Source organism: Cryptotermes secundus, unplaced genomic scaffold (genome assembly GCF_002891405.2).
Source record: "Cryptotermes secundus unplaced genomic scaffold, Csec_1.0 scaffold709, whole genome shotgun sequence".
NCBI classification, from domain to species: Eukaryota; Metazoa; Arthropoda; class Insecta; order Blattodea; family Kalotermitidae; genus Cryptotermes; species Cryptotermes secundus.
Window position 1 is genome coordinate 468,137 of NW_019738358.1, and position 26,983 is coordinate 495,119.

Below are 26,983 nucleotides of genomic sequence, written 5' to 3' on the forward strand. Positions count from 1 at the left end.
TCACTGCCTTGAGAACCACAAATCTCACATCTTAAAAACTTGTTTATTGTTTCCATCAGTCTCCACTTACACGGAGAGGTATCAAACGATGATCATAATATGACAATTGCGGCTTACAGAAGTTAGGCAAATAGATCTCAATGTTAGATTGAAGTCAAACGTTAGCTTTACGCTACAAGGACAAATGTTTCCTGTAACCCTTAGATAGGAGGCTGGCTGGACCCCAGAATCAGTCTGGACGCTATGGCGAAGAGAAAATCTATGTCTCTGCCAGGAATCGAACCCAAGTTACCCAAACCATATCTAATTAGTGATTATTCGACTCAACAGCCAAGAAAGAAGACACATTATTAATTTGTACCTCGGGGAAACAATGGAATAGAGAGACCAAGTCACAGACGTATCGACATGTGTGGTGCAAACGCGTGAGAGAGATTTATTCCGGACATTGGTCGATGACCGCGTAGCTGGGCTGATATGTTTGTATCTGCAACCGCAGACGGCAGTTACAGGCCGTCTTCCAGCCAGAGAAGCCAAGTGACGTGAACTGCTACTCTACATCACGAGGTAACCTCACATCTTATTAATTATTACGTTATTCAGCGATGTTGGTACAACTATATACCGTCGAATGAGGTGTATAAGATGGCGGTGAGTAGAGAAGGATTTGGAAGGAGACGATCATGGCACTTTCAAGGTATTGACTTGATATTCATATCTACAGACTGAAGAAATACCACGGATAACTTAAGAAATTCCAAATGAGTACCTCCAGATTATGAGTCTATTACAATATCAACATCGTACTGACTTCCGTGGAGGTTAAATTTTATAAATTATTACAATGTTTGGCGTCCAGCCAACAATGAAGTTTGCATATTTATCTGTAGGAGTAACGGGGAGAGAAAGATGAAAAGACTCCTTTCCTTCTTATTCGGTCTGAGTCTGTCTAAATTGGTTCTTCCATTGTGATCTAGGACGATCTATTTTTCACCTTACCTTTGGGATTACTGTATGCTTGCAATGGAAGTCGGGAGGGGGGGAATCCTTTCCATATGTTCATGCCAGTTTTTATGGGCGTCCTCAACCCTTTAGAGAGCTTATTAAAGTTGTTCTGTTTGTCCTTCCATCTGTGATGGTGGTATGACACGAGAATCGATAAAAAATTATCACGAAATATTATATAGAGACTCTTTGCTAAAATCTGTCAACTCTTTCCAATTTTGACCAAACTCGAATAAAATAACCGACCCTTTTTATGAAAATTTTCGTACGGTTCGGTGCGTATTTCGAGCTCTGACAATTTGAGGACCGAAATCTCTTTGTCTAGATGTAAATAATTATGCTTATTGGTTAGATGTGATAACGACTCGGTGGACAGACATTGTTTTATAATGACTGCAACGTTGAAGACTATATATAAATAAAGTGAAAGAAGTAAAGTAAGGCTATCCCTGGAACAGGCCGTGGAGGTCCATATGGTTGTGAAATTTCGAGGCTCCCACATTTTATAGACAATCGGCTCACAGATGGTGAGGTCAGCTTTACGTTCCAGCCACCCTTTACCCTCAGGAAGATTTCTGGTCTCATTTCTGTTAGAGGCTGAGTCTACCCCAGGGCCATAGTGCGGTTGGAAGGATTAGGTCAATTGAAAAATCCAGTGACTACATAAACCGCCGGTTGTGCTTGAGATCATTTGATGCATCTCTGATGTCATATAAGTCGCCGTTCTGATGTATCATCGCCATATTCGCGAACATAAATTCACACGCCTCCACAGTCAAAGAATATAAGTAGGTCATGGCCGCTGTAAAGTCCGAAAGTTGGCATCCCAAACCCCACTTTTCACTTGTTTGTTTCTGAGAACGCAGTCTCCATCACGAAGACCAATCGATTGTTGCTGTTTAGGGAAGCAATCTTTGTTCTTTCTTCTGAGAACAGTATGAAACAGTTAAATACTGTAGGTGCAAATGCAGTGTTTTTCGATGTTAAAGCTGGTGGCATTTATGGCAATAACTGTTCTTTAAATGCTTGAATTAACTGTTTTTATTTCATACGAGTATTTTTATGTTCCCTAAATCCATCTAAAGCAATTTCGGGATATTACATACCGTATCTCAGCAATGAAAGCTTCACAGTACGGTCTATAGGGATATGAGACTATGTAGCCTGGTAGCGGTTACCAACGTTTCGGAGGAACACACTGCCTCCATCTTCAGGGTAGACTATGGAGATAGCATTTTTCTCATATTAATGATCACATACGAGATTGAGCGGTCTCATAACACACAAGACCCTAATGTAAATCTTCACCATATTGAAAATATGAAATATTACAAAGGGTACTGTTTTCTGTATTGCGGTAGAAATTTACAGGCCGAAGTTTCGGAGGAACGTGCTAGCTCTATCTCAGTGTCGAGGAGCAAGCGAAGCAAGATGCATTTGCTTCTTGCTTATTTTTTTGCTTGGCTTACTCCAAGACCCTGAAGAAGGAGGCGGTATGTTCATCCGTGAGCTTCTATGCGGTGATACATCCCAGAAGACACTATTCTTCATAGTGACCGCTGTGAGAACCTCAAATCCAACATGAAATCTCATAGTTTAAACTGATGTTTCTTCTTTTACCTTATACTCGTATAATAGCGGTTCCTTAAAGGCGTAGGTTGCGGGGCACCCAGTAGGATGATGACTGTGAAAGACAGGCTAGAAAGGACAGATAAAGAAGCTCTTGTCCTAGTGGGTTCTGACGATGGTGTACAACACGCAGAATTACTGGAACTTGGACCTTTTCTATCGTCCGGTATTCTAGAAAATAGAAAAAGTCTAAAAAAACAGTAATTCTATGTCTCTCATATCCTGTTTTAAGATAGCTGTCTCAGTCTTTACTTGAAGGGAAATCATCAGGCCCGAGAATTGAACCAGGGACCACCCGAATTAGAACCAGAGCCCAATCGCAACGATCGCTAAAATAAATTGAAACACCATTAATTAAACAACCGACTATCTTTGTGATAAGATAATCAAGCAGAAATCCATCGCTCACAATATCATTAGACATGCCAATTCAGGCCGATGTCGACCGAAAGTTCGATATTAATAAAACGATACCTCGAAATCGACAATCGATTTCATACTCTATACAAAATATAATTGAGATTTCTTAGCTCTCCGGGTCTACTTCCGTTTTTTGCCGATATTCAGTTTTTCGATGCGAATCATTGGAGTGCAGTCACATTGTCGTCGCTATCTTGAGTGCTTTAAATCTGTTGTTTACAAATATTATTGGGTTATTTGTTGTGCTTACTGACATGGGTCCTGAAGATTTGCTACATATTTCTTCCAGAGTCATGGAAAGCATCTCACTTTAAAACACGTAAGTCCATGGGAAACTGATATTCGACTTAGAATGCAATTTTTCAAGATCGCGTTCGGGTCTTAAATCGGGAACTGCCTGTACGTGTGTTAAAAAGTTTCCTTCTCTGCTTGCCACATGTTGGAGGTCGCAGTGTTAGGCACGCAGCACAAAAATAAAGCGCCTTTCTCCGCCCCTATTTTCTTTCAGCTAAGGTTGGCCCGCAAGACATTTTTCTTGATGTTCAAACCCACTTCGACATTACTTCATTTCCTGTACCGACTATATCGAAAGTGGTTTCATTTGCCGACACTATAAACTGCAGAGAATGGTCAGCATATTAAATTGTAGTCATATTGGACGTCGCACATTTAACGGTGTATACAAATATTAGCGACTGGTTCATTATTACATCGCTTACATAATTGGTCATGGAGCTGAGCCCTTCTTGAGGAGCTGCCAATTCTGCAGCTACTCAAGAATTTCCCAGCATTTTATGGAACCCCAAGGTTCATTACCGTGTTCACAAGAGGCCTCCACTGGTCCCTATCCTTAGCTAGATCAACCAGATCCATACCATCCCATCCTATCTCTCTGAGATTCATTTTAATATTGTCCACCCACCTACGCTTTGGTCTTCCCAGTGGTCTCCTTCCTTCCGGCATTCCCACCAATATCCTATATACATTTATCCTCTCCCCACTCGTGCTACATGTCCTTCCCACCTCATCCTCCTTGGCTTGATCATTCTAATTATACTTGGAAATTATGAAGCTCCTCATTATGTAGCTTTCTCCAACCTCCTGTCACTTCATGTCTCTTCAGTACAAATATTCTCCTCAACACCCTGTTTTCAATCACCCTCAGTCTATGTTCCTCCCTTAATGTCAGAGACCAAGTTTCACACTCATACAGAACCACAGGCAAAATTGTAGTTTTGTATATTCTAATTTTTATGTGTTTAGACAGCAGACGAGAAGACAAAAGGTTCTGGACTGAATGGAAACAAGCATTACCCGAGTTCAATCTCCTCCCAGTTTCCTCCTGAATCAGGTTTTGATTTGTTATCGTCGTTCCAAAATATCTGAACTGTGCCACATTTTCAAAACATATGTTCTCTATCGTTATGTTATGATTTTGCCCTACATTTTGGCGACGAGACAGCAACATATACGACTACAATATATTGCTATATAAATATAAAAGGTAAAAAAATATAAACGTATCCCTGTAACAGGCCGTGGAAGCCCATAGGATTGTGAGATGTTGAGGCTCCCGTATCTTCTAGACAATCGGTTCATAGTTGGCGATGAGGATGTCAGCCTTACGTGCCGGCCGCTCTTTACCCCCAGGAATATTCCTGGTACTCATTTCTATTAGAGGCTGAATTGATCCCAGGGCCATAGTACGGATGGAAGGATTAGGACAGTTGAAAAAAATTTAATGTTAATTCTAGCAGTACGTATATTAAATATTAAGCTTAAAAATATTAGACTCAGAAAGATACGACTTTAAAATACAGAAAAGAAAATATTCAGGAAAATGCTTGGTTTAGATACAGACTGTAACGGAAGTGGGCAGTTGAACTTACTACATAACGAGAATAATTCATAATTTGCATAGCTCTTTTGTTATTCTTAGGGCAGTCAAATGAAGGACCTTAGACTGAGCGTATGGATGGGATTGGAGGAACAAGAAACATGTAAAATTTTATTTCCTGGGATATAACACCATGTAGTCATTGAACTTCAACAAGTGTTTCGGAGGAAGCTGGTGTCTGCTTCATGTTGGTTTCTTGCTCGGCTTATTCTTCAACCCTCAATATTAAGGCGACACATTCCTCTGAAACGTCGACTGAATTTCAATGGACTACCTGGCATAATATCCCAGAAGACAGAATTCTTCATATCCATCGCCGTGAGGACCAGAAGCGCTAGAAGTATACACGTGCAAACGCCTGCAAAATATTGACGGAGGAATCTGTTCCACTTTCATATTTAACTGCATAAAATGGTATCACAGCATATGCAAGAGTTCAACCGTTAGTTAGTTATTGGAGAGGGTGGGTTTCCCCATGCTCTGAGACCTGTATTGGTCCATTGTGCTTCCCTCTATGATTTCTACCAGTCTCTATATCCTACCGGTACTGGTGCTTACCATCAGTCCCGCCCAGCCAGCGAGACCGGCTCTACTAGCTGAGAAGTATCTATAATGCTTCCCCCATCTACCGAAGGTATTAGAGACTGCTGTTGGGCGGGAAACGTCCGTTAATTTGGCTCAGTGACCTCCTTTGGAGATATGAGGTTCTNATAGTCTCATCTGATTATATCGCTGTCTCAGCTGCAACCCACAGCATTCCAAGTTCGTAATACTTGATGTACACTGCAAATATCTTCCTGTTATTAAAACTATTTTTAGCTACAGAATCCATCTAACCAATCTTTCTCTCTATATACAAGTATAACTATCAGTCTATCTATTCGTATATCTGTCCTTCTGTTTTGTTGTTTATTCTTCGACGCTGTAGGCGTCTAGACTACATAGTGCCGAGTGGTAGGATGTTAGATCAATGATTCAGAAGGAGACGGTAGTACCGCAATAGAGGTACTACCCTGGTATTTGTATGGAGGGACCGAGAAAAGCTACGGAAGACCTCAGTCAGGATAGTCGGTGTCCCAGGTACCGGCCGACAGCATCCTTAAATAAACAACTACTACTACTGCGACATAATGGTATCACACTTCGGAGCAGCAGAAAATGTATACAAAATTATTTTGATATGCAAGTAAGTGTTAGTTTGGGCCGCACCATAGCTCAAGCGTTCAGTCGCTGGCTTCCCACCGCGGCGGCCCGGGTTAGATCCTGGGTCTGGTCAAGTGGGATTTGTGGTGGACAAAGTGGCGCTGGGGCAGGTTTCCTCCGAGTACTTCGGTTTCCCCTGCCAATCTTCATTCCATCAATTGCTCCACAATCACCCTCACCTATCATCTGGGGCTGGTACAATAGGCCAGAAGTGGCCGCAGTACAAGGGATTTGGTCCCACACCACTAGTAATAAAAAAAGTGTCAGTTTTCAAGGTAGATCCTGCACTGTGGAGTTAACACAGTAGATGGGTATTATGTGTGTTGTCCTCACGTGATGTCCCTGTAATTGTATGCCTCGCCTTCAGGGAGTTCTGCTTGAGGGCTAGAAATAATCGACCACGCTGTATAGCATAGCAAACAGATGTTCTTGGGAACCTCAGACAAGTGCCGTTTCCACTTGCCTGATATTTAGGAACAAGTGTGGGGGCAAAAAACAGCGGCTTCTTGCCTCTCTGGCATATAGAATTACTGACAGAAAGCTGCCATCAGCCTACACACACGCGCGCACGCAAACACATATATTCAGCGAGAGAAGAGAGATATGAAGGCTGTGAGCATTGTGAGTGAACCGGTGGGAGGTATGAGGAGATCAGGAGAAACTGACTCAAGAAATGGTGGCCCTAAAGACCCTGTTTCAACGATTGAGTTGCTGGGAGAAAATATGAAAGACAGGTGATGGAGTAGGTGGGGAATAATAAGAAACAGAAGAGGAACTACTACATGGCATCATATCCCATCAACTATCTTTGTAGTCAGTGCTGTAAGATTCTCAAACCTCATGTGGAATAACGTATTGAATTATTTTTTTTGCTATATTATTTACCTCATTGGTCGTAATGTTTGATACGGACAAAACTTCTGTTGCTAAGATAATTGCTTTGCAGGATCTGCACAGAATAAGAAATTGGCTTTCACTTTATATAATTAAATATTCACCATATTAACAAAAGTTTTGAAATATATATATATATGGAGTTAATGGTCTCTATGTTCTGTCACGTTACAATATTTAAGCGCCATTCACAACGTAAGAACAGAAAACTTCATGTGTAGGACATGTTTGTCATTTTGACTCTGACATTGCATCAGTGGAATCAGCGCCTAAGTTATTGTGTAGATGGTTCTGAAGTTTGATATACGAGAATTTCACTAGATATTATCAGCACATTTAATTTTCAGCCGTACTGACCCATTGTAATGCCCACTTTACTTAAGTTCATTCACAAACTTTCCCTTTTATGGGGTATAACAGACAGCAAAGTGTTTTATATCTTCTATAAATAAGTGAGAAATAAGCTTCATAAAGTACAAAGAATGTCATACTGTATTTTGTGATTCCCATTATGAAGTATACCCCTTTCCAACCCTATTTTCTCAGAGCCATTTCTGAGAAAATTTATAAAGTTTGATTTGATCATCACAAATTTTGGTTAAGCAATTTCACTGGACTGATATGAGCCCAAATTAAATTTTCCAGATAACTTTTAGTGCAGGAGAGCAATATGATAATTTATTGAAGTTCATTTAGTAGTTGTGACAGATGAAGTCTACAGATAGATGGATGATGTTATCTAATTATATTCTGTGCAGAAATAAATACATGCATTCTTTATGTAGGTTGCCTCGTTGCAATGCCGAATTGATGAGCCTGGAATTGTGGTTACTTCATACAGTGAGCTAGAAAGCCATAGAGAGATGTGTGCAATATTTCATTAACTATTAACTTTAGTAAATATGACTAGTGGTCGTTGTCGTTGTTGTCGTCGTTGTCGTCATCATCATTATCGTCATAACAACAACAACAACAATAATTTCATCTCCTCCTCCTCCTTCTCCTCCTCCTTCTTCTTCTTGTTTCTGTTTTATGTATGGATCAACAGGTGAAAATTTTCTAATTTTCTACCTTCTAATATTCTCTCCATTTAAGCTTCTTGCCAACGTTTTTGCCTTCTTGAGCTTCTCTAGCACTTGGCTGAACTGGCTTATGAGTATTCTGCGTAGTCACACATATCTCCTTTGTTAAAAGTTTAATTCTAATGCCCCCTTTTGTTTCATTCATTTCTCCTACATGGTCAAACCATTGTAGTTATTTTTCTTCTAACTATTAACAAATTTAGGGTAACAATTTTCTTTAAAAAATTACGTTTCTTCAGCACTTCAACACACATAAACCACTACAAGGATGCCACATGACACTATCAAATATATACTTTGAAAAAATCACAAACCCATCATGCATTACACAGCCTTTGGCATTATGTTGACAAGACAGCATAAAAAACATCTATGTACTTCTATCATTGACTTCAATATGTTTATATATTTTAAATGCTTCAAGGATTTTCAATTAGATTTAATTTAAATATTCAAATAATATAAAATATTTATGTAAATTTTGTTTTTCTTTAATGGTGGTTGCCCTCTGAACACGGCCAATTAAGGTTGTAGTATTATTTAATTATTAAAATATTGGATAAAATTGATGACAATTTTATACTTACCTGAATGATTCATTCTGTGCTGTCAGTACAGATGCTGTGGTGGGTGTTGGTGGTGATATGTTTGCTAGATTCTACACATGCATGCCTACGGGAACCTAGAGAAGAACATTCCACTGCATTGAGGAGTCCTGGTGACAATGGGTTCCATATACAAGTGAGTGGTGAACCAGAGCGCTATGTACCTGGAGCGGTGTATACACGTGAGTCTGCCAAACTTGAATAACTCTTCTATAGCAAGACAGATATGTATATCTTTCCGCACATTATGATTTGTGATTTACTGATTCTTACAAAGACAAAACAACTCCGTCCAGTGTGACTATTTAAGTTTTACTACTTGAAAACTTAGTTCCCTTACATGTTTTGATCCTTACGGATCATCTTCAGAGGGAACATCGATACTTATTTGGAAACTACTATCACAATGGCGTTCTGAGTGTTACATACACACACACACAGTGCCTGGAATACACAATATACACAAAATCCAATTTTTCACAATCACAGCAACTTTCCTGGTATTAATGTTTATAAAACTTTGTTGTTTAAGTTAAAATTTATAAACCAAGTAGGTTCGTGTCACTTCTCCTATTGTCTTTCTTGAAGGAGGCTGAACTTGTGCCGCCTGTCTATTACAAAGACCAATAGGTTAATGCTATTTAGCAATATAATTATTGTGTGTTCTGCAAATCATGTGAGACCAATATATACACTCTGTGAGTAAAATTAAGAGTTTCTGAAGATTGATCACGTGGCACATATAGTGACCATTATGCATTAAATGGTTAGATCTGTTGGTTCGGCTAGGTGCATTATTTACATAACACTCTTTTATATCTTGCAGTGTCAATTTTGGGGTCACGAACTCATGGCCACCTGCAACAGTTCACCCGTTTCATGCTGGGTGTAGAACCTATTGATCCTCACCAAGGTGTTGTGCCAGGATCAGATGCCTCCCCTCAGCGTGTTGGCAGTTTTCAGCTCTTTGGAGACTCACTCACTACTTTTAATGATCACTGTATCAACACCATCTCAGAAGCTGATGATCTGCCCAAAACGGAGATACAGGTTATGTGGATAGCACCACCAAAGGGATCTGGCTGCATTATTTTCAGGTAAGGTAAAAGTAAAGCTGTCCCTGTGCTTCACTAAATAAACACTATGCCATGAAGGCGTAAGGAAGAGTGGATGTATAGATCCATATTTTCTTGACCTCAGCAATAGCTGGAGGCGAGTGGTCAGCTTCACGTTCCTGCCACTTTACCCACAGGAAAAGATCATCTGGTACCCCTTGTGTAGGAGGTTGGGTTGACCCCAGAGCTGATCTGAATGGCATGGAGAAGTGAAAATTCTTGCCCCATCAGGACTCGAACGCCAACTCCTTGGTCATGCACCCTGTAGCCAGTCACTATACTGACTACGCTATTCCGGCTCTATTATTTTCAAGTAAACTGGGTTGAATCCATGAGGCAGAGTCCTTCTTGAGAGACTGACAGGGGCCAATTCCGTGCCTGATATGGAAATTTGTGGTTCTTAAGACCCTGCCATTGGAGCATATCTGGAGTCATTTTAATCCAACATTTACACTATATTTGCTCAAGATTCATTTCTCCCCAATCTGTATGTATACCACAAAGGAATTTTTCCCTTTAGGTTTTGTACAGGCCATTGCCAGCTTGGTAAACCTCTTCTGCTTTGTCCCTTTCAGAACCCAGTAACAGGTAAATTTTAGGGAAGACATCAGTTGTACATGTACACTGGTATGCACACCGACAGAAGAGGGCCTTGAGTCTAAGGCTGAAGAACTGAGGTGTTATGTGATAAATAAATAATGGCAAATAATCCTGTTATCAGAGCCATGGTACTGGAAGATGCAGACAACTGGTATGCAGAAGATGGGGCCCTCAGTCGACAGCTGTGTGAACTTTTTGAGCCAGATAATGGAAAGAAAGGAAAAGATGAGGAGTGCTGTGCTTGTGATGAGGCAAAGTACCAGGTGTGTATCCTTGTAAAACTAGTAACATGTAGCTTTTTAGCTCTCACAGCAGCCATTTTTAATAGCTCTATCTTCTGAGATATAACGCCATGTAATCCGCCGAAAGACAACTAATATTTCAGAGGAACATTTCATCTTCTTCAGTTCATAGTATAAGCCAAGCAAGAAACTAGCATGAAGCAGGTTGCAAGCTCTGAAGATAGAACTCTTCAATTAGTATCCTGATTTTTGCTGTATTTGGTAGGTGATGCTATGTAGACTGGTAGATTTTCAGTGATTTTTGGAGAAATATCTTGCATCCATCTTTGTAGCAGAATAATAAATGAAGTATAAAAAAAATGATGTAGCCGTAGTGAAAAGGAGGACTGGGATCAGAACCCTGGTAGAAGTATGGAGAATAGGGTAAAAAATAGCTAATTTTAAGAGAAGAATAACAAGATGTGAGAAATAATGAGAATGAGTGAACTACACTTGGCTTATTCTTATAATCTGAAGATGGAGGCAGCATATTCTTCTGAAACAGTAGTAAACACATATCAAACTACATAGCTCATACCCAAGAAGACCAACCTTTATATCTACTACCATGAGATTTTCAAATTTCATTAACTAAGTATTATGAATGATTTACATACATGCAGATTATTTTTGTTTTGTAGAATTTACACTGCTGATAAATTAAAGTGAAGAATAGAGTTTTCTGTGTTGTAACACTGTGTAGTTTTGAGACAGCTAGATGTTTCAGAGGAACATATCAGCTCCATTTTCTGGGTAAAAAGTAAGCCAAGTAAGAAACCAGCTGAAATAGGTCACAACGCAGGCACATGCACATCTGTGTGTGAATTTACTAGCTGCGTAAATGTGCCTGCCTTCGTCAGTTTCTTGCTGGGCTTACTGTTTCATTCTGAAGATGGAGATGATGTATTCTTTTGAAGCATTGGAGGCTCTCTGAGCAGTATGGCATTACAACTCAGAAAACTGTACTCTTTACAGTCACTGATGTGAGAACCTCAAACCCAATGTAAGAATTTAAATGTTTGTCTTTCATTTAATGCTATTTGAACATAGTAGCAAAAGAGTGCTTACTCTATTCTAAAAAGAGAAAAATTGTAAGCCAGTGAATGAAAGTAAGAAGTTTATCATTATTCTGTCCTCTACTGTAGCCCCATTTTACTAGTAATAATTTTATTGTGTTTTTCATGACTGCAAGGTGTCAGTCTATTGCATCATCGCATACTATTAAGAAAGTTAGCAAATGCTCACATAGCATAACTCTGGCTGATTTTGTTTCATTTTTTTAATTAGCTTGAAAACCATAAGACTTATGGAGAAAATATAATGAGCCAAAATGTGTGATTTATTTTTCTCTATAGTGTTTGTTCCAAACATTTTTTGCTCTTATAAATATTGTCACATATTTGGTGGTGTGCTTGACTTACTGGCAGGATTTATATTGATGACCGGCTTTATTGCACGCTTATATTTGTTACTACACTTCATAAACCAATATGTCTTCTCTTCACCATCATCTTTGACTGCCATCTCAAGAGTCTCCCTCAATTCTGAATTCTAGCTGGACTGTAATTCTCATTACATAGCCTTGAATGGGCCCCAACAGAAAACACCACTCATTAACAATTCCTCTATTTTTACAGCGGTGTGTATACCATGCCATTGCATAGAAATGGCAGTTCTTCAATTGGTACTTGTGTGTTTGTTGCCGCAGACTGAGTCGTTGCCTAGCAATGGACGTCTTCTCTGTTTCCACTATTTCACCTTGCAGGAGTTATGTCACAATATGTATTGAACTGCAGTGATTTAAGAGTGAGATGTTAGCAGAATTGCATGTAGGTATTCATGCAGAGTGTATGTTATTTTTGTCCAGTTTTAATCAGCAATGAAGTAAAAAACTCCCTGGCCAGTAGTCCATAAGCGAACTATACCAACTGAGTGACCGCCACCTGTCGGCAAAGTTGATGCTAAGTTTTGTGGATAGAGGGTGGTATGTGTTCAGCGCAATGGTCCATCACAGCCGTTAATCTCGGTTTTCTAGACCGGAGCCACTATGTCCTTGAAATAGCTCCTCAATTATCCTCACAAGGCTGAGTAGACCCCATTCCAGACCCACTACTTCTCAAAAAATCTGGTAACACCTGGAATCGAACCCAGACCTCTGGATCTGTAGCCAGGAACTCTGACCACTAGACCACAGAGGTGGTCTTCAGTAATGGAATGGACTGATAAATTTTAGTTAAACTCCCCAGTATAATATTTGTTGAAAATATGTTCAGAGGATGTCAGCTTGTTTCATCTATACACACAACCAGAGAGATGGATAGAGCAATTTCAGTAAGTTCTCCACAGGAATGTGAACATGCCTAAAAAGAAGAGCCCATGGCTTTACTTGTTTGTTTCTGTGGGTGAACTTAAAGAGTGCAGGTATTGGTGAACCGATTCTACTACATAGAGATAATTTATTCAAAGAGTAAATAACTAGCAGAAATTGTGACTATGATAAATACTTCCAAATTTAACACATGGATAAAATTTGATTCTCTTTTATCTCATCTGTCAGTCCATAATTATATTCATAACTCACCAAAATATGTGCACCACGTGCTCTGTCTGACTCACTGTTTGTTCAGTGCTGTACTGTATCTTATGTTTTAATGTGTTTTATAATTTACAGCTGATATTCGAAGGTTTATGGTCAAACCAGACACATCCAAAAGACTTCCCATTCTCACTGTGGCTGACTCACTTCAGTGATGTGATTGGAGCATCACACGAACGCAATTATTCTTTCTGGGGTGAGGGCCAGTTAGCTTCCGATGGTCTCCGCCAGGTGGCAGAGTGGGGCTCTGTGCGAATAATGGAGGCTGAATTAAGAGCACAGGTAGCATGAACCAAATTTGGTATATTGTGGGTGCTTGATGTTCTGAACTTTGGCTGAATTTCTGATATGAGTATTAATGAAGCACAATTTGAAAAGAGTCCAAATGAGAGAATTTGTTATGCTCCATGTTAGATGGATTATATGCTTTTCAAGAATCACAAGAGGTGGAATGAAACAAGAATAATAAATGCCGCACACTTAAGAAGTGCAGCCAGGGAAAAATTTAACATACAGAATGCCTCTTATTAGAGGAGGGATGTGTTCTTGAAAATGTGTCAGTACTGTGAAATTCTTTGATCTGAATACCATTTTTCAATTAACTCCAGTGTTAAGTGGAGATATGTTCCTATGGAAAAATTTTCAGTCCACGATTGTCATAAAAATACACTTTACTAAATATTGGAAATAACAGGAGGTACATTTTGAATGCTCTTTTGGCTGCAATAATTGATTGCCTCTTTCCAGACATCTTAAATGAAGGCAATGCACTGCACCATCTGAAATATGATAGGAATAGCAGCTGTGGGACCAAAGGTCCCTGAAAAGAAAGTATGGCCATTGTTATAAATTATATGATTGTGTTTTGTAATCTCTATGAGGTTGCAATTCTGCATCCTGAAAACATATAACATGGGAGCTGGGATGCAGAATAATGCATTTAAAGAGAAAAAACTGCGAATGCGATGAACACAGCACGTTAGAAAAAAAGACAAACTTAAAAACAAGCAAAATTCAATTTACACAGCATGCATACGGAAATCCATGTTCTATTTTGTAAGAAAAGTATATTCATACAGGCTGTTCTGTATACATACTGTATGAAAGTTTTATAATGAAACATAATTGTGACAGTGTTCTTCATTATTACAAATAAATTGCTACAGTAGAAGTTAACATTTGGAAAGAATGGAGTGATTATGTATGTCAGAGACGTTGACACAAAATAAGTGTTCGGCACTGTGAAACACGATTATGAAAACTGAACTCTTTAGGATGACAAAATAAAAGTTCTTTCCTTGCAGTATTGGAGAGGAATAATTTTTATTTTGTTTCAGAGTAAGCACCTCCGCACCCTCATCAAAGCAGCTGGATTGTGGTATCCACGAGTGAACACCAACACTACATCCACATTCAAGGTGGACCAGCGCCATCCTTTGGTGTCAGCCGTTTCTATGTTAGGTGAGATTCTTGGTATCTGGATAAATATGTGAGTAAGAGAGGAAGGAATTGTGTAGTTCTGAGAACAAATTCTCATGGAATGAGCTAAGATTTCTCAGAAATTTGAAACTTAGAATTTCTTTGTTTGAAAATACTACTTTGATAATATTTACTTTGCAAATGTAAGCAGAATTCAGACTTTTTGTTATGAAGATTACCGTCTTCTGAGATGTGAGTACTCTGGTAGACATGTTTAGAGCAAACACAAATGTCAAAACATGTAGTAAGAAATTCCACTAAAAGTGGTGAGAAATTCCTTCTATCTCTCACCAGATTCTCAAAGTAGTCCATTTCTCTCAGGTTTTACTGCCAGAATTTTATATGCATTCTTCTTCTTTCCTCTGCATGCTATTCCTTTAAAAGGCTGTGGAGGCCCATTGGGTTATGAGATATTGAGGCTTCCCATTTTCTAGACAATCAGCTTACAGATGGTGGTGAGGTTGTCAGCCTTACATGCCAGCCACGGAACGTTGGGGGTTATATTCCCAATGAGGTCATTGAATTTTTCAGTTGACTTATTCCTTCCAGCCTCACTATGGTCCTGGGGTCAACTCAGCCTCTAACGGCAGTGAATACCAGGAATCTTCCTGGGGGTAAATGTCATCCAGCACATGAGGCTGACAACCTTGCTGCCATATGTGAGCTGATTGTCAAGAAAATATGGGAGTCTTGACGTCACATGACCCTATTGGCCTCAATGACCTGTTACAGGGATAGCTTTACCTCACCTATTACGCTACATTCCCCACCCATCTAATCCTTTGTATGATCATCCTGATAATCACATGTGCTGACTGTGCAACACATGACATTCAGTTTCAGAGGAAAACCATCTTGATGATATAATGTGGGGAACTCAGATATTTGCTTACAAACTGCTTCATTCCAACAGGTCCAACTCCAGACTGGATTGTTGGGGTGTCAGGATTGAACTTGTGTAACAGGGACTGTACGTGGGCAGAACAGAAAATTATTGACCTGTATCCCTGGGATGCTGGCACAGACAGTGGAATAACTTATATGGTAAGTACTGAGACCGAATCAAAACTTGTATGGCAAGCACTGAAATTGAATCTTATTCTATCGTTTTAGTATTACAGTAACTAGAATTGAATAGAGCACAGATAGATGGACCAGTTATCCCAGCCTCATTTTTAGGTGTATCTTCAGTGTTTTTTTTTTTTTTGTTCCTTGATTCATGTAATTTGTAATTTTTTGATGCTACAGAAGTCTGTTTCTTTGCATCCTGCCAAAATAGTGAAACCAGCTATTCCATATATTGAAATTATGTCAGATATGGATTCAATTTTTAATTATTTCAATACATCTTCATTTTATTTATGTTCTGCCCAGATATATAAATCTTATTTCAGCATCTATATTTCTGATTCTGACTTTTGAATTTGTTGTTCAACATTCACTGCCATACAAAAGCAGCAGTAAAGTTAGGTGTTAGGCTGCACCATAGCGCAAGCACTTAGTTGCTGGCTTCCCACTGTGGCGGCCCGGGTTCGATCCCAGGTCTGGTCAAGTGGGATTTGTTGTGGACAAAGTGGCACTGGGGCGGGTTTTTTCTGAGTACTTTGATTTCCCCTGCCAATCTTCAGTCCACCAAATTCTCCATCATCATAATCACCCAGGACAGGCTACAATAGGCCAAGTATTGGCCGCCATGCTGTGTGGACCCAGTTGGACTCCACCCCCCACTAAAGCGAAAGCTAGGTGTTATGAATTTTGATTGAAGAGGGTTTCTGATCTTTTGATGAATAAAATTTGTGTTAAGGAGACCTATTACTATTATAAAATTATAAATTTAATTTATTAGGTTAATTCATAAATACTATAAGTAAGAACACTACATGCTAGCAAATATAAAACTAACCCCAGAGAACAGTGAGCTTACATATCTCTTTCTGTGTACAGTGTAGTCATTTCTTCAATTGTTATTTCAGTGTTAAGTTTCTCCTTCCTAAGGTTAAATCAGCAGAGAACAAAAGTTCACATCAAGCTTTCCATCTCTATCAGATGACTCTAAGAAAGTCTACTTACAAACTCTGAACTTTAATAAGCTTTCTTACTCTAACCAGCAAAGTGCTGGGCCAGAGATGAAGCCCTTGACTTAAACACCAAGGATATGATAATATTGTCACCTGTATGTGTGACTTTAAATGGAGTATGGATTGTTGAATGGATTTATTGACACATACCACTCAGAACTATAAGTAATTGAAACATTATAACTGATTTCAACATTTTACAAATCACCACAGCGCCTGCTAACCCTTTTCCAGCCTATCTCCACCAGCCATTCTTTGGTAACGGCTCCTAATAGTGGAGAATTTTCAGCTTCATGCACTCAGGTCCTCTTGTCACAGTTGCCCATGCAACTCTTGTCAGCTCTCAACTCAACTGTAGCACCATCTTTTTTCAGCTTCCCTTGCAGAGTTCAACTGAGTTGAACTTGTCGAACAATTATTGTAATATTGTGTGTGTTTTTGTTGCCATGGTAAGTTTTTAATGAACTGTTGCCTAGCAGTGAGACACAAAAACTGATGGGAGAGATTTATGAAGTATGCTGTTGGGATGGGCTCAAGAACCATGATATACATACCAAGTTTCTCAAAGACTGGTTCAGCCATTCAAAACTTGTTGGGAGAGGGGAATACACAGACACAAAGACAAGGAGGAGGTCATGTAAGCCTTATTTAAGAAAGTAGACTAATGAGAATTGAATATAAATAATGTTTCTTTAACGAAAATAAGCTGTTGGGAATTGTTCAGTGTGTGTGTTGTTTTAGTTTAGTCTGCCTTGTCACAATGTTATGCTTCTGTTTCAGTCGCCTAACAGTCCTACCATCCCACAGGAGAAGATACATCGTATCACTACCCTGTATCCAGAGGATCCCAGAGCTCCCTTCTATGATCCAACAGGGAAGCAGATGTTGCCCTTAGCTCGCCTGTACTTGAACAGAGATTCTGTGATTCAGAGGAGTTGTGATGAACAGAGTCTAGACAGGATTCTGGAAGAAGCCGTGCAGGTTGCAGAAAATACAGAGGACACCTCCAGGCGTGAGTCACATTAAAAAAAATTGTAGCACTGATGATTGGGTATTATAGTAGAGTACAAGTGCGCATGCACACACCCACACCCACATGCATGCACACACACACACACACATTTGAGAGAGCAAGGGTGAGGAGAGAGGGTCCTTTTTCTAATGTTTCTACAATATATGAATGTTATGCTTACTTTGACCATTGCCAGGGGCATATTTGATGCACTCAGTGTTTTGGAAACTCAATCAATTTCTATTATCGGGCATCCTAGGCATCCTACTCAGTTGTGCCTCTTAGAAAGAGCTAGTCTCGAAAATGGGCATAACTGAATAGGGTCCTTTCTGCCTTACAACTAATGACATAAATGGATCAAGTTTTTGAAATGCTGTGAATATCAAAAATACCCAGACAGTGGGCAGTGTGCAACACAGTATTTTTGGTATAATTAATCAGACCTTGTTACAAACTTTCAGAGGATCTGGTCTTTTTCAAATGATTGAGAAAATTTCAGAGCAAACTGCTGAGGAGTGTATTTAGTTCTAAGGTAGATGAAGTAACAAAGAAATTGAAAAAGGATGTAATATATTTCACTAAATATTATGAGGGTCATAAAGTCAAGAAAGATGGATTAATAGGGCATATAGTAGCCATATAAACTTATAGAAGAAAAGAAATCAGTTTTGAGACCATGTGAGGACAGTATTAAAATGGGTAAAGAGGTAAAATTATCCATATGTATAACCCTTTGACTGCTAAATCTCAATATAGAACCAACAAATATAATATATTTAAGCATCCTGTTACACTCTACACAATATATGACCCAAACTCCATCCTAAGTGCAACAATTTATTGTAGTTCTATCGTCTTCATTTCTTCTACACTACATGTTTTGGCCGTAAATGGCCATCATCAGGTGTATACTCTCACTTAGCTGCTACACTGCACGTAGTTTAAAATTTAAAAAACAATAGTCTTCCAAATTGTTCGTTTCTCCATTGCTGACAGGTTTCGATATATCAGAATCCTCACCGCTGATATCTGTCAGATATGTATAAAATCTTTGTTAACCTACACATGTCAATTTGATTTTTAAAAACTGGCACTTTTAAAATCTTCAATTCCAATTTAAAAATTTCTTTAAAATTTAAAATTCTTAGGGGTACCCGCCCTATGTCTATAGTGCTGCAGCAGCTACTTCTTGTTTTCAGCACTGTTTGGGTATTATTCTGTGTAGGCTTCCTGTGTGCATGCCGCTTCTTATCTTTAATACATGAGCACACGTTATTAACTAATGCAAAGGTATTGACAAATGTCTGAAACAATTGTATGTCTGTAGCGGAGTGCGGTGTCACAGAATATTCAGAGTGGAGTATATGCTCAGTGACATGTGGCAAGGGACTGAGAATGCGGCAACGTGCATACTTGAATCAAGGAAAGGCAGAGATGCTGGGATGTGACAGACAGCTCGTATCCAAGGAGATGTGTGTTGCTGACATGCCAGAGTGTTCGTAAGTATGAAGCATCTTGTCCATTTGACATTTGAGGTTCTCATGATAATGATGATCATCATGAAGGCTACTGTTTTGTTGGATGTAATGTCATATAGTCTGGTAGATAGGTACCGAGATTTTGGAGGAACGTGTTTCTTCCATTTTCTAGGTAAAAGAGAAGCTATGTGGGAAGAAACTAGGGAGGTTGGTACAGGGAAAAGGGGGGGGTCAAGCACTAAGGCTATGAATATAAAATTGGTGGGATCCTATGATCCAGAAAAGAATTGCAGTTGTGGATAGGAAGAAGTTATGAACAAACAAGCAGAATTTTTCTGTGCCTTTAGTCTACTCTGCTTTCTCCACTTCTTTCCACTATGACATTTCCCTTCAGTTTGACACTATACTTCCATTCTCAATTTATTTAATTTCACTTTATGTTCTTATCTCCATTCCACTCCCTACACCTCGCTCTCAAGCCCAGCACTTATCATGCCTTCGCTGCTTCATTGACTTTTTCCAATGTGTTGACTCTTCTAGACTGAATGTGGAAGTTACAGGTTCCTCCAAAATGTTAGTAACTATCTAGCATTTTACACGATATTAGATCCTTGAAAACAGTAGATAATTTTTTGATTGTAATTGTTTTTAATTTACGTTCTCATTTAGTAACAAAATGGAGACTTATCAACTTGGATGCTTATGTGTCTGTTTCTTATTCTTGTAATTGTCAGTGTTAATGATGTTTGTAACATAAAACAAGAAATTCTGGGGAGAACTAATTGCCTACTTTCCTTTCACTACATACTGATTATCTGATATGACACAGACAGCATAGAAAACATCAAGTCCAACATACTATTGCTATGTGTGCATTCAATGCAATAAGTACAAGTTTACTGTTCCATTGCCCAGCAACAGCTATCTCTTCTGGCTCCACTCTTCTGGCTTTCAGATGTAAAGGAGACATACACAAAAAGTAAGGTGATCTCATATGCCTTTTATTTTTTTAAATAAGTGAAGTAGACCAAAAGTACAAAATAAGGAGTCCGGCAGAGAAACCTGACATTTTTAATTTGGCACTAGTTTGGGGGTTGATGTAGGAAGAGAGGGCACACTGACCTTCAACAGCTCAAAATATACCATTTCAGTAGACATGGAAAAATGGACTACGGAACATCATGCTTTCGTTGTTGAGACATTTTTTTTAGATTAGTGACTCTGTTATCAACGAGGCTGCAAGAATGCGTACGTAGAGATGGCAAGCATCTGGATGACATGATTATCAAGACAAAATGAGCTGGTAGTTATACACACAAAATGACTTATATTGTTAAGTATTATGACAAATAAAATTAGTAAAAGAAATAAAAATTGGCTCCATTGTACTAATTTAGAATCCATTAGGTTTTCCTGCCGGACCCTGTACAAGTCACACTGGAAAGAACTATTATCACAAACAAGAAATACCATATAATGGGCCAGATATTTATGGTGAACACAGCAACATTGAAGCAGAATTTTCCTTGGAGTTTCTTCAGTTTTGCTCTTGCTAATCATATTTCACCATTGCTCCATATTCATCTATTGGCACCCAGTGAGATACATGGTAGCTCTGACCAGGCAGCACATTATCACATCCTCAGTCTCTAAGCTGAGAGCTTCATGTCTTACCTGGTGCTTCACTGGTCACAGCGTTCAGAAGAGTTCTTTGCAATGTATGAGCAAGAAATAAAAATTAAGAGTGGCAATGTTTGTTAGAGTATTGTAGATATATCTTTAAAATTATGGTAAATAAGCTAAAAGTAAAACGCTATATAACAGTTCATGTCACAGTAAAAAGAAAATTATTGTGATCTTGCACAGTGGAGGTCCTATAGATGAGGGTGATCAAGAGCTTCTGGAGGGCAATGATGGGATTTGCACCACCACACCTTGGGGGCCATGGTCAGAGTGTTCTGTCACTTGTGGCGTGGGCACTACTACACGTACCAGGAGATTTGTAGATCGATTTGGTCGCAAGAAATGTCCCCATGTATCTGTTATAGAGCGGGAGAAATGCATGCAACCAGCATGTACTGGAGATGATGCAAAGCAGGAAATTGTAAGTGCTACAGTTTGATTTCCTCTGCTGATAATCGTTTGACACATTGATGGGAATGTAGTTGACCCAGTTATACTTGTCTTTATGCTCTCCCTTTCTAAATATCCAAAAACTCTCCAATGTAGATTTGTCTACCCACACATCTATACCCCAGGCAGGATTCAAACTAGTGACACCAACGTGCATATAATGTAAATCATTTTGGTGAGCACTGTAAAATGTAAAGCATGAAATGTACCAAGAAGATAACTATGATCTGGCATGGAATTTTGAAATTTATACACAGTAAACATATTGTAGTTTTTGTGGGAAGGGATTTTACAACAATTTCAGTATCTAGACTATAATATAGTGGTGAATAGTAAGATAATTGGTGTGGTGAATGGTGAACCAGAAAGAATTTGAAAAGGAGGTGGTCATGGCCAAATCAAATCATTATTCTGACATTGGGCTGGCGGGACTGAAGAAAACTACATAGGAAAATTCAATCAGTGTAGTCAGTGTCCTAGCCTGATTCATACTGACAACTTCCTGAATACAGGTCTTGAATGTTACCATTATACCATCCTACTTGGTTATATAAAATAAGAATGTACCAACTTCAATATATATGCATTATTAAAACAAATTTGTGTTCGGAATTACTGTTTTTTTTTTTTTACTGTTGTCCATTGTGTGGTATTTTAGAAACTGTTTCAGTCCTCAGGAGAGGCTGGAAGACACCTACTCTGTTGGGTCTTCCAGCCTCTCCTAACAACTGAAACAGATCCAGTTTCCGAAACGCTGTGTTTTCTAGTTTCTAGAATACCAGATGATGGACAAAAGTCCAAAAACCCAGTAATTCTGAATATTATACACCATTGTCAGAACCCATTAGATCTACCAATTTTTATTGCTTAGCAACCACCAGCGCTAAAGGGACATGAGGGGAGAAATACATAACACACACACACACACACTCACTCAGATATATATTGTCATGTATTAGAGTGACTATAGACAGAATTTAGATTGGGGAATAGGTTTACTGACCACTTACAGGTCATAACTGCAAATAACTATCACATTATCACTCTTTCCACACTTTACATTTCACTAGAGCAGATAGTCTAGTGTTCTCATTCTTCTACTGGACGTTTCCTGGTAGTGGCTCCAACAGTGGCTATTCCTCTGCCTTTGGGATCAAGCCCTTTCTTCACAGAACTGACTAAGCTCTAACCTTGTTCTGCTTATAACCTCTCTGCATAGACCATGTAGAAAACATAGCTTTTCAATTGTTTAGTTCAACTGTTGCATTATTAAGGATCTGCTGTCTAGCAATGGGGCACTGTTTCATTTTCTGTTTTGTGGGAACATGTTTACCGAGCTGTTCCCCAGAAACGGTCCTGATATATCTGCCATCTCATAGTCGTCGCATAGCAATGGCTCTACACACCACAATATTTATAGAGGTATGTATACTATTTGCTATGTTTCAATTCTAGGCAGATCCCATGTGTCCTGTGACAGACTGGAGCGACTGGAGTCCGTGCAGTGCTTCCTGTGGGAAGGGTGTGAAGCTGCGAACACGCCTGCTGCTGGTTGCACCGGAATTGCAGGAGAAGTGTAGCACACGAGTGGAAATAGTGCAACAGAGACACTGTGTCGTACAAGAGGATTGCACCTTTGACATGTCCATTGCTAAACGTAAGTGCCAGTTCAGCCTCCACCTCTCATGCTGAGAGCTCTGCATGCAAGGTGGTATAGGGAAGTTCCAAGACTGCAATTCTTATAACTCCCTCGGTGAAAATAGATGGGTGGGGAGGCCAAGATCACACTTCCGAAAGCCTATTGCATCAATCTGTCACGTGACACAATGCTGTGAACATGTGCTTTTACATGAGTGCTTTTTCAACTTTGTGTTTCGTTTTGTCTGTGATGGATGGCAAAATTGAGCAACGTGTCTGCATCAAGTTTTGTGTGAAACTTGACAAATCTGCTACCAAAATCCTTGAAATGCTTTGTAAGGCTTTTGGGAAACATTCTTTCAGCCAGACAGCAGTTTTTAGTGGCATTCACGTTTCTAGGTTGGTTGAGTGTCAGTTGAAGATGATGAAGGTTCAGGACAACCAAGCAGCAGTAAAACTACAGAAAATGTTGAAAAAATGTAGGAACTCATCCACCAAGACTGTCATTGAACAATCCTCTCATCTTGTTTCTGTTTATTCCTCTTCCATTACTTCTTATTTTACCTTTTCCATTCTTTGCTTTCTCTTTCTTGTCCTCCTCCTTCTCCTCTCTCATTATCTTTAATTTTGAAATGAGGATGAAATGGAATTTTGTCATAGAATTCATGTCACTCAGTCAGTATTGTGGTTGTCCTGCACATGTGGTACACAATGAGGTGCAGGCTGCTGCAGACTGCCTATCTATTGATCTTCAGTTAAGAATTAACAAGATTTATCAGCATTTCCACATTTATTCTGTATGAGATAATGAACCGAAATCATTTTGTGAATTCACCCAAAACAGAGTAAAAAACTGCTTTGGGTCATGGCAAGACAAGATGGCTTTCCCTCTTTCCTGCAATACAAAGAATTATGGACATTTTCCTTGCATTAAAATCTTATTTGCTTTCCCTGGAGACGTGTCCAGTCAGCCTTCAGAATTTCTTTGAAAATCAACTTTTATTAACCCTCTTACATTTCCTTGCCAGCCAATTAAAAACCTTTTCCTATACCATCGAATATGTTGAAAAGTAAGAAACCACAATAATTGCAGTGAAGAATGAAATTAGCAAACTGTTAGACAAATTAAATTATAGGAAGACAAAAAGTTTCTTACAACTGCTGTGAGAGATCAGCTGCAAGATCTAGAAAAAGGAGGACATATAACCATTGAAAATTTAGTAACTATGCAGAAGACTTCTATGATACCTGAATTGAATATGTTCAGGAATGGTGTTTGCCATTTCTTATATCTCTTCAGCCTATGGATTGGATCAATTTGAAAGGAAAGGTGACTTACATACATACATACATACATACCTACATAATTCATAAATTCACTGATCTGTTGTCCGAATTGGACTGGTTATTGAACTCGTCAAAATAAGACTTGATTGCAGAAGTAAAATCGTGTCAACAGCAAATAACCACACGCAACCAAAAGCACCAAATAACCATAATTTACATTGTCATTCATAAACAAAATTACAAGGAATATAGTTATTAAATGTTATACATGCTTAGCAGAAATATATTCATCTATTGAATAAAAAGCGTTTGTTGTGAGGAAACTTTTCAGTGTGTGTTTAAAAATCTTCACTTGGAAGTGTGTACAGGTTAACTATGTTTTCACGAAGACCTGATTTGTCACTGAATGAAGATGACTTGTTTGATGAGTTTTCATGTGTACAAAAATGTTGTGAAAGTGAAATGGGAAAAAAAGAAAAAAACCAAAATGTTACTGAAAAGTGACGTGAACTGTTGGCTCATTTTACAATGGAAAACATACAAGTGCTGTTAACATTAAATGTCTTATTAGTTTTTGCTTTGCACTGCCAGGATCTAATGCATCAATTGAGGGTGTTTTCTCAATAATACGTGTAAATTTTTAAGCTCAGATGAAAGAAACAGACTTAAAATAGAAACAGTGAAAGCTTTATATAAATTAATAATTTTGATCTCATATTTACGTATATGTTTAGATTTCTCAATATTTAATATATAATGTATTATTGGTTTTTTGTTTGTATTAATTTTTTATCATGTCCTTTTATTTACCAAATGCTTTGGTTTTTAGGGGGAAAATGGAATTGTCCCTTTTTTGAAAAAAATATTATGGAAACCCTAACTTTGTGTCCATTCTCACTTCAGTCCTAAAGATAGAGGGAGTATTTCCCTTCAAAAAATGTGTAGCCACCTACCAGAAAACATGGTGCCATTACCTAGGAGATCACAATTTTAATATTCACTTCTGTAAAACTGTAGAGCCAGTATAGCTGTGTTGGTATAGTGATAGACTATGGGCTGGATGGCTTGGGTTCAATTCCCAGCTGTGCAAGATTTTTCTCTTCTCCCTCCAGAGTATCCAGACGGACTGTGTGGCCCACCCAGCCTCCGATCCAATTCATGCTGGGGGCACTTTCCTCTGGGGTAAAGTTGCTGCTGTATGAAGCTGACCACTCTCTTCCATCTAGTGCCAAGGTCAAGAATGGTGGAACAATACCTCCGCTCCCCCACATGTCTTCATGCATAGCACATAATTAATTAAATGCAGGGCCTTTACATTTTCTTTTTTCTTTACTTTGAAGCCTAAACTCTCATATGAGATGATGTTTGTTCACTGCAGAAGTGTGCATGATGGAGCAGGAAGTTGGCCCATGCCGAGGTTATTTTGAGCGCTGGTATTTTGAACCCAGAAAGGGGATGTGTGTGCCATTTGGTTACGGTGGTTGCCGAGGGAACCGCAATAACTTCCTCACAGCTAAGGAATGTAATGATGCCTGTGCAGTTATCAGAGGTAAGTATTACATTTGCAATAATTTTGTGAGATTTGTAACCTACATGAATTTGAATGAAGTCAGTTAGTTTTTCTGGGTTTCCTTGTACAGTTCCATGCCCTGTTATATCATGATGGTCTGTCAGGATGCAAAATTAAGTAGATGATTTTGGAGATTTCCAAATTCAGCTAATTAAAAAAATAAATTCAAAGACTTTAATAACTCACATTTTGCTTTATGCTTTCTGTTATTGGACATAATTTTATTTACTAGTAACTACTATTAGCAGTAAAAACTTAATAGTAAAATTTAAGATGAATTCCAAAATCTACTCCACCCAGGGCAGACCATGTTGGCGATGAGTGCTCATTTGAGTGCTGGAGTGTTGCTGTAGCAGTTATTTTAAGAACAGTGGTATAATATGTACATCAGTTGCAGCTTATTTAATTTGCTGCTTCCCTGTTTGAGGTTGGAATATCTGTAAGTGTGTGCATTTCAGGATCTGTTTATCTTATCATTCAGCATGTAATAATGCAAAGCTGTCATTAAGTAACAAAACACTGTACTCGTATCAGGATTCATTCCCATTTCTTTCAACTCAGAACTACATGCTGAGCTTCCCTGCCACTACCGTTTTTAGGATTATGTGCCTAAGCATATCCACTGTACTTTCAAACTCTCCTGTAGACTGATCTCACGGAAATCACCTATTTAGTCGTCATGTACAGTCAGTGCAGTTTATTTGTGAATCTGATTTAATAAACTATATTTTCTGTTAATTAAATTTTCTCAATGAACATCAGTGTTAATATGGTTTTTATATATAAATAAAGATAAAGTTTTACCTGTATGTAACTAATTAAGAAAGCACTATGCCATGAAGACGTATGGGGGAGTGGAGGTATAGCTCAACTGTTCTTGAACTCGGCACTTGATGGAGATGAGAAGTCAGCTTCATGCCCCTGTCACTTTATCATCTTGGAAAGAGACCCTGATACCCATTGGACAGAAGGCTGGTTGAC

General features: G+C 38.8%; 1 protein-coding gene across 3 annotated transcripts in view; it reads left to right on the forward strand.

Annotated features, from left to right (window-relative positions):
* Window positions 1-463: 463 nt before the first annotated feature.
* The window catches only part of LOC111870874 (spondin-1), a 29,588-nt gene continuing 3,068 nt past the window's right edge, over window positions 464-26,983 (forward strand). Inside the window, exons 1-12 of one of the 3 annotated variants that reach the window (XM_023863484.2) lie at window positions 464-567; window positions 8,749-8,917; window positions 9,562-9,832; window positions 10,572-10,713; window positions 13,403-13,609; window positions 14,665-14,788; window positions 15,720-15,850; window positions 17,665-17,896; window positions 19,224-19,395; window positions 21,241-21,478; window positions 22,963-23,164; window positions 25,811-25,981. In XM_023863484.2, the coding sequence (XP_023719252.1) occupies window positions 8,749-8,917; window positions 9,562-9,832; window positions 10,572-10,713; window positions 13,403-13,609; window positions 14,665-14,788; window positions 15,720-15,850; window positions 17,665-17,896; window positions 19,224-19,395; window positions 21,241-21,478; window positions 22,963-23,164; window positions 25,811-25,981 (2,059 nt within the window). In that variant the 5' untranslated portion in view covers window positions 464-567. Of the gene's footprint in view, window positions 568-3,235; window positions 3,374-8,743; window positions 8,918-9,561; window positions 9,833-10,571; window positions 10,714-13,402; window positions 13,610-14,664; window positions 14,789-15,719; window positions 15,851-17,664; window positions 17,897-19,223; window positions 19,396-21,240; window positions 21,479-22,962; window positions 23,165-25,810; window positions 25,982-26,983 lie in introns of those variants that run through there. The other 2 variants (XM_023863483.2, XM_023863485.2) reach the window with 2 other exon arrangements.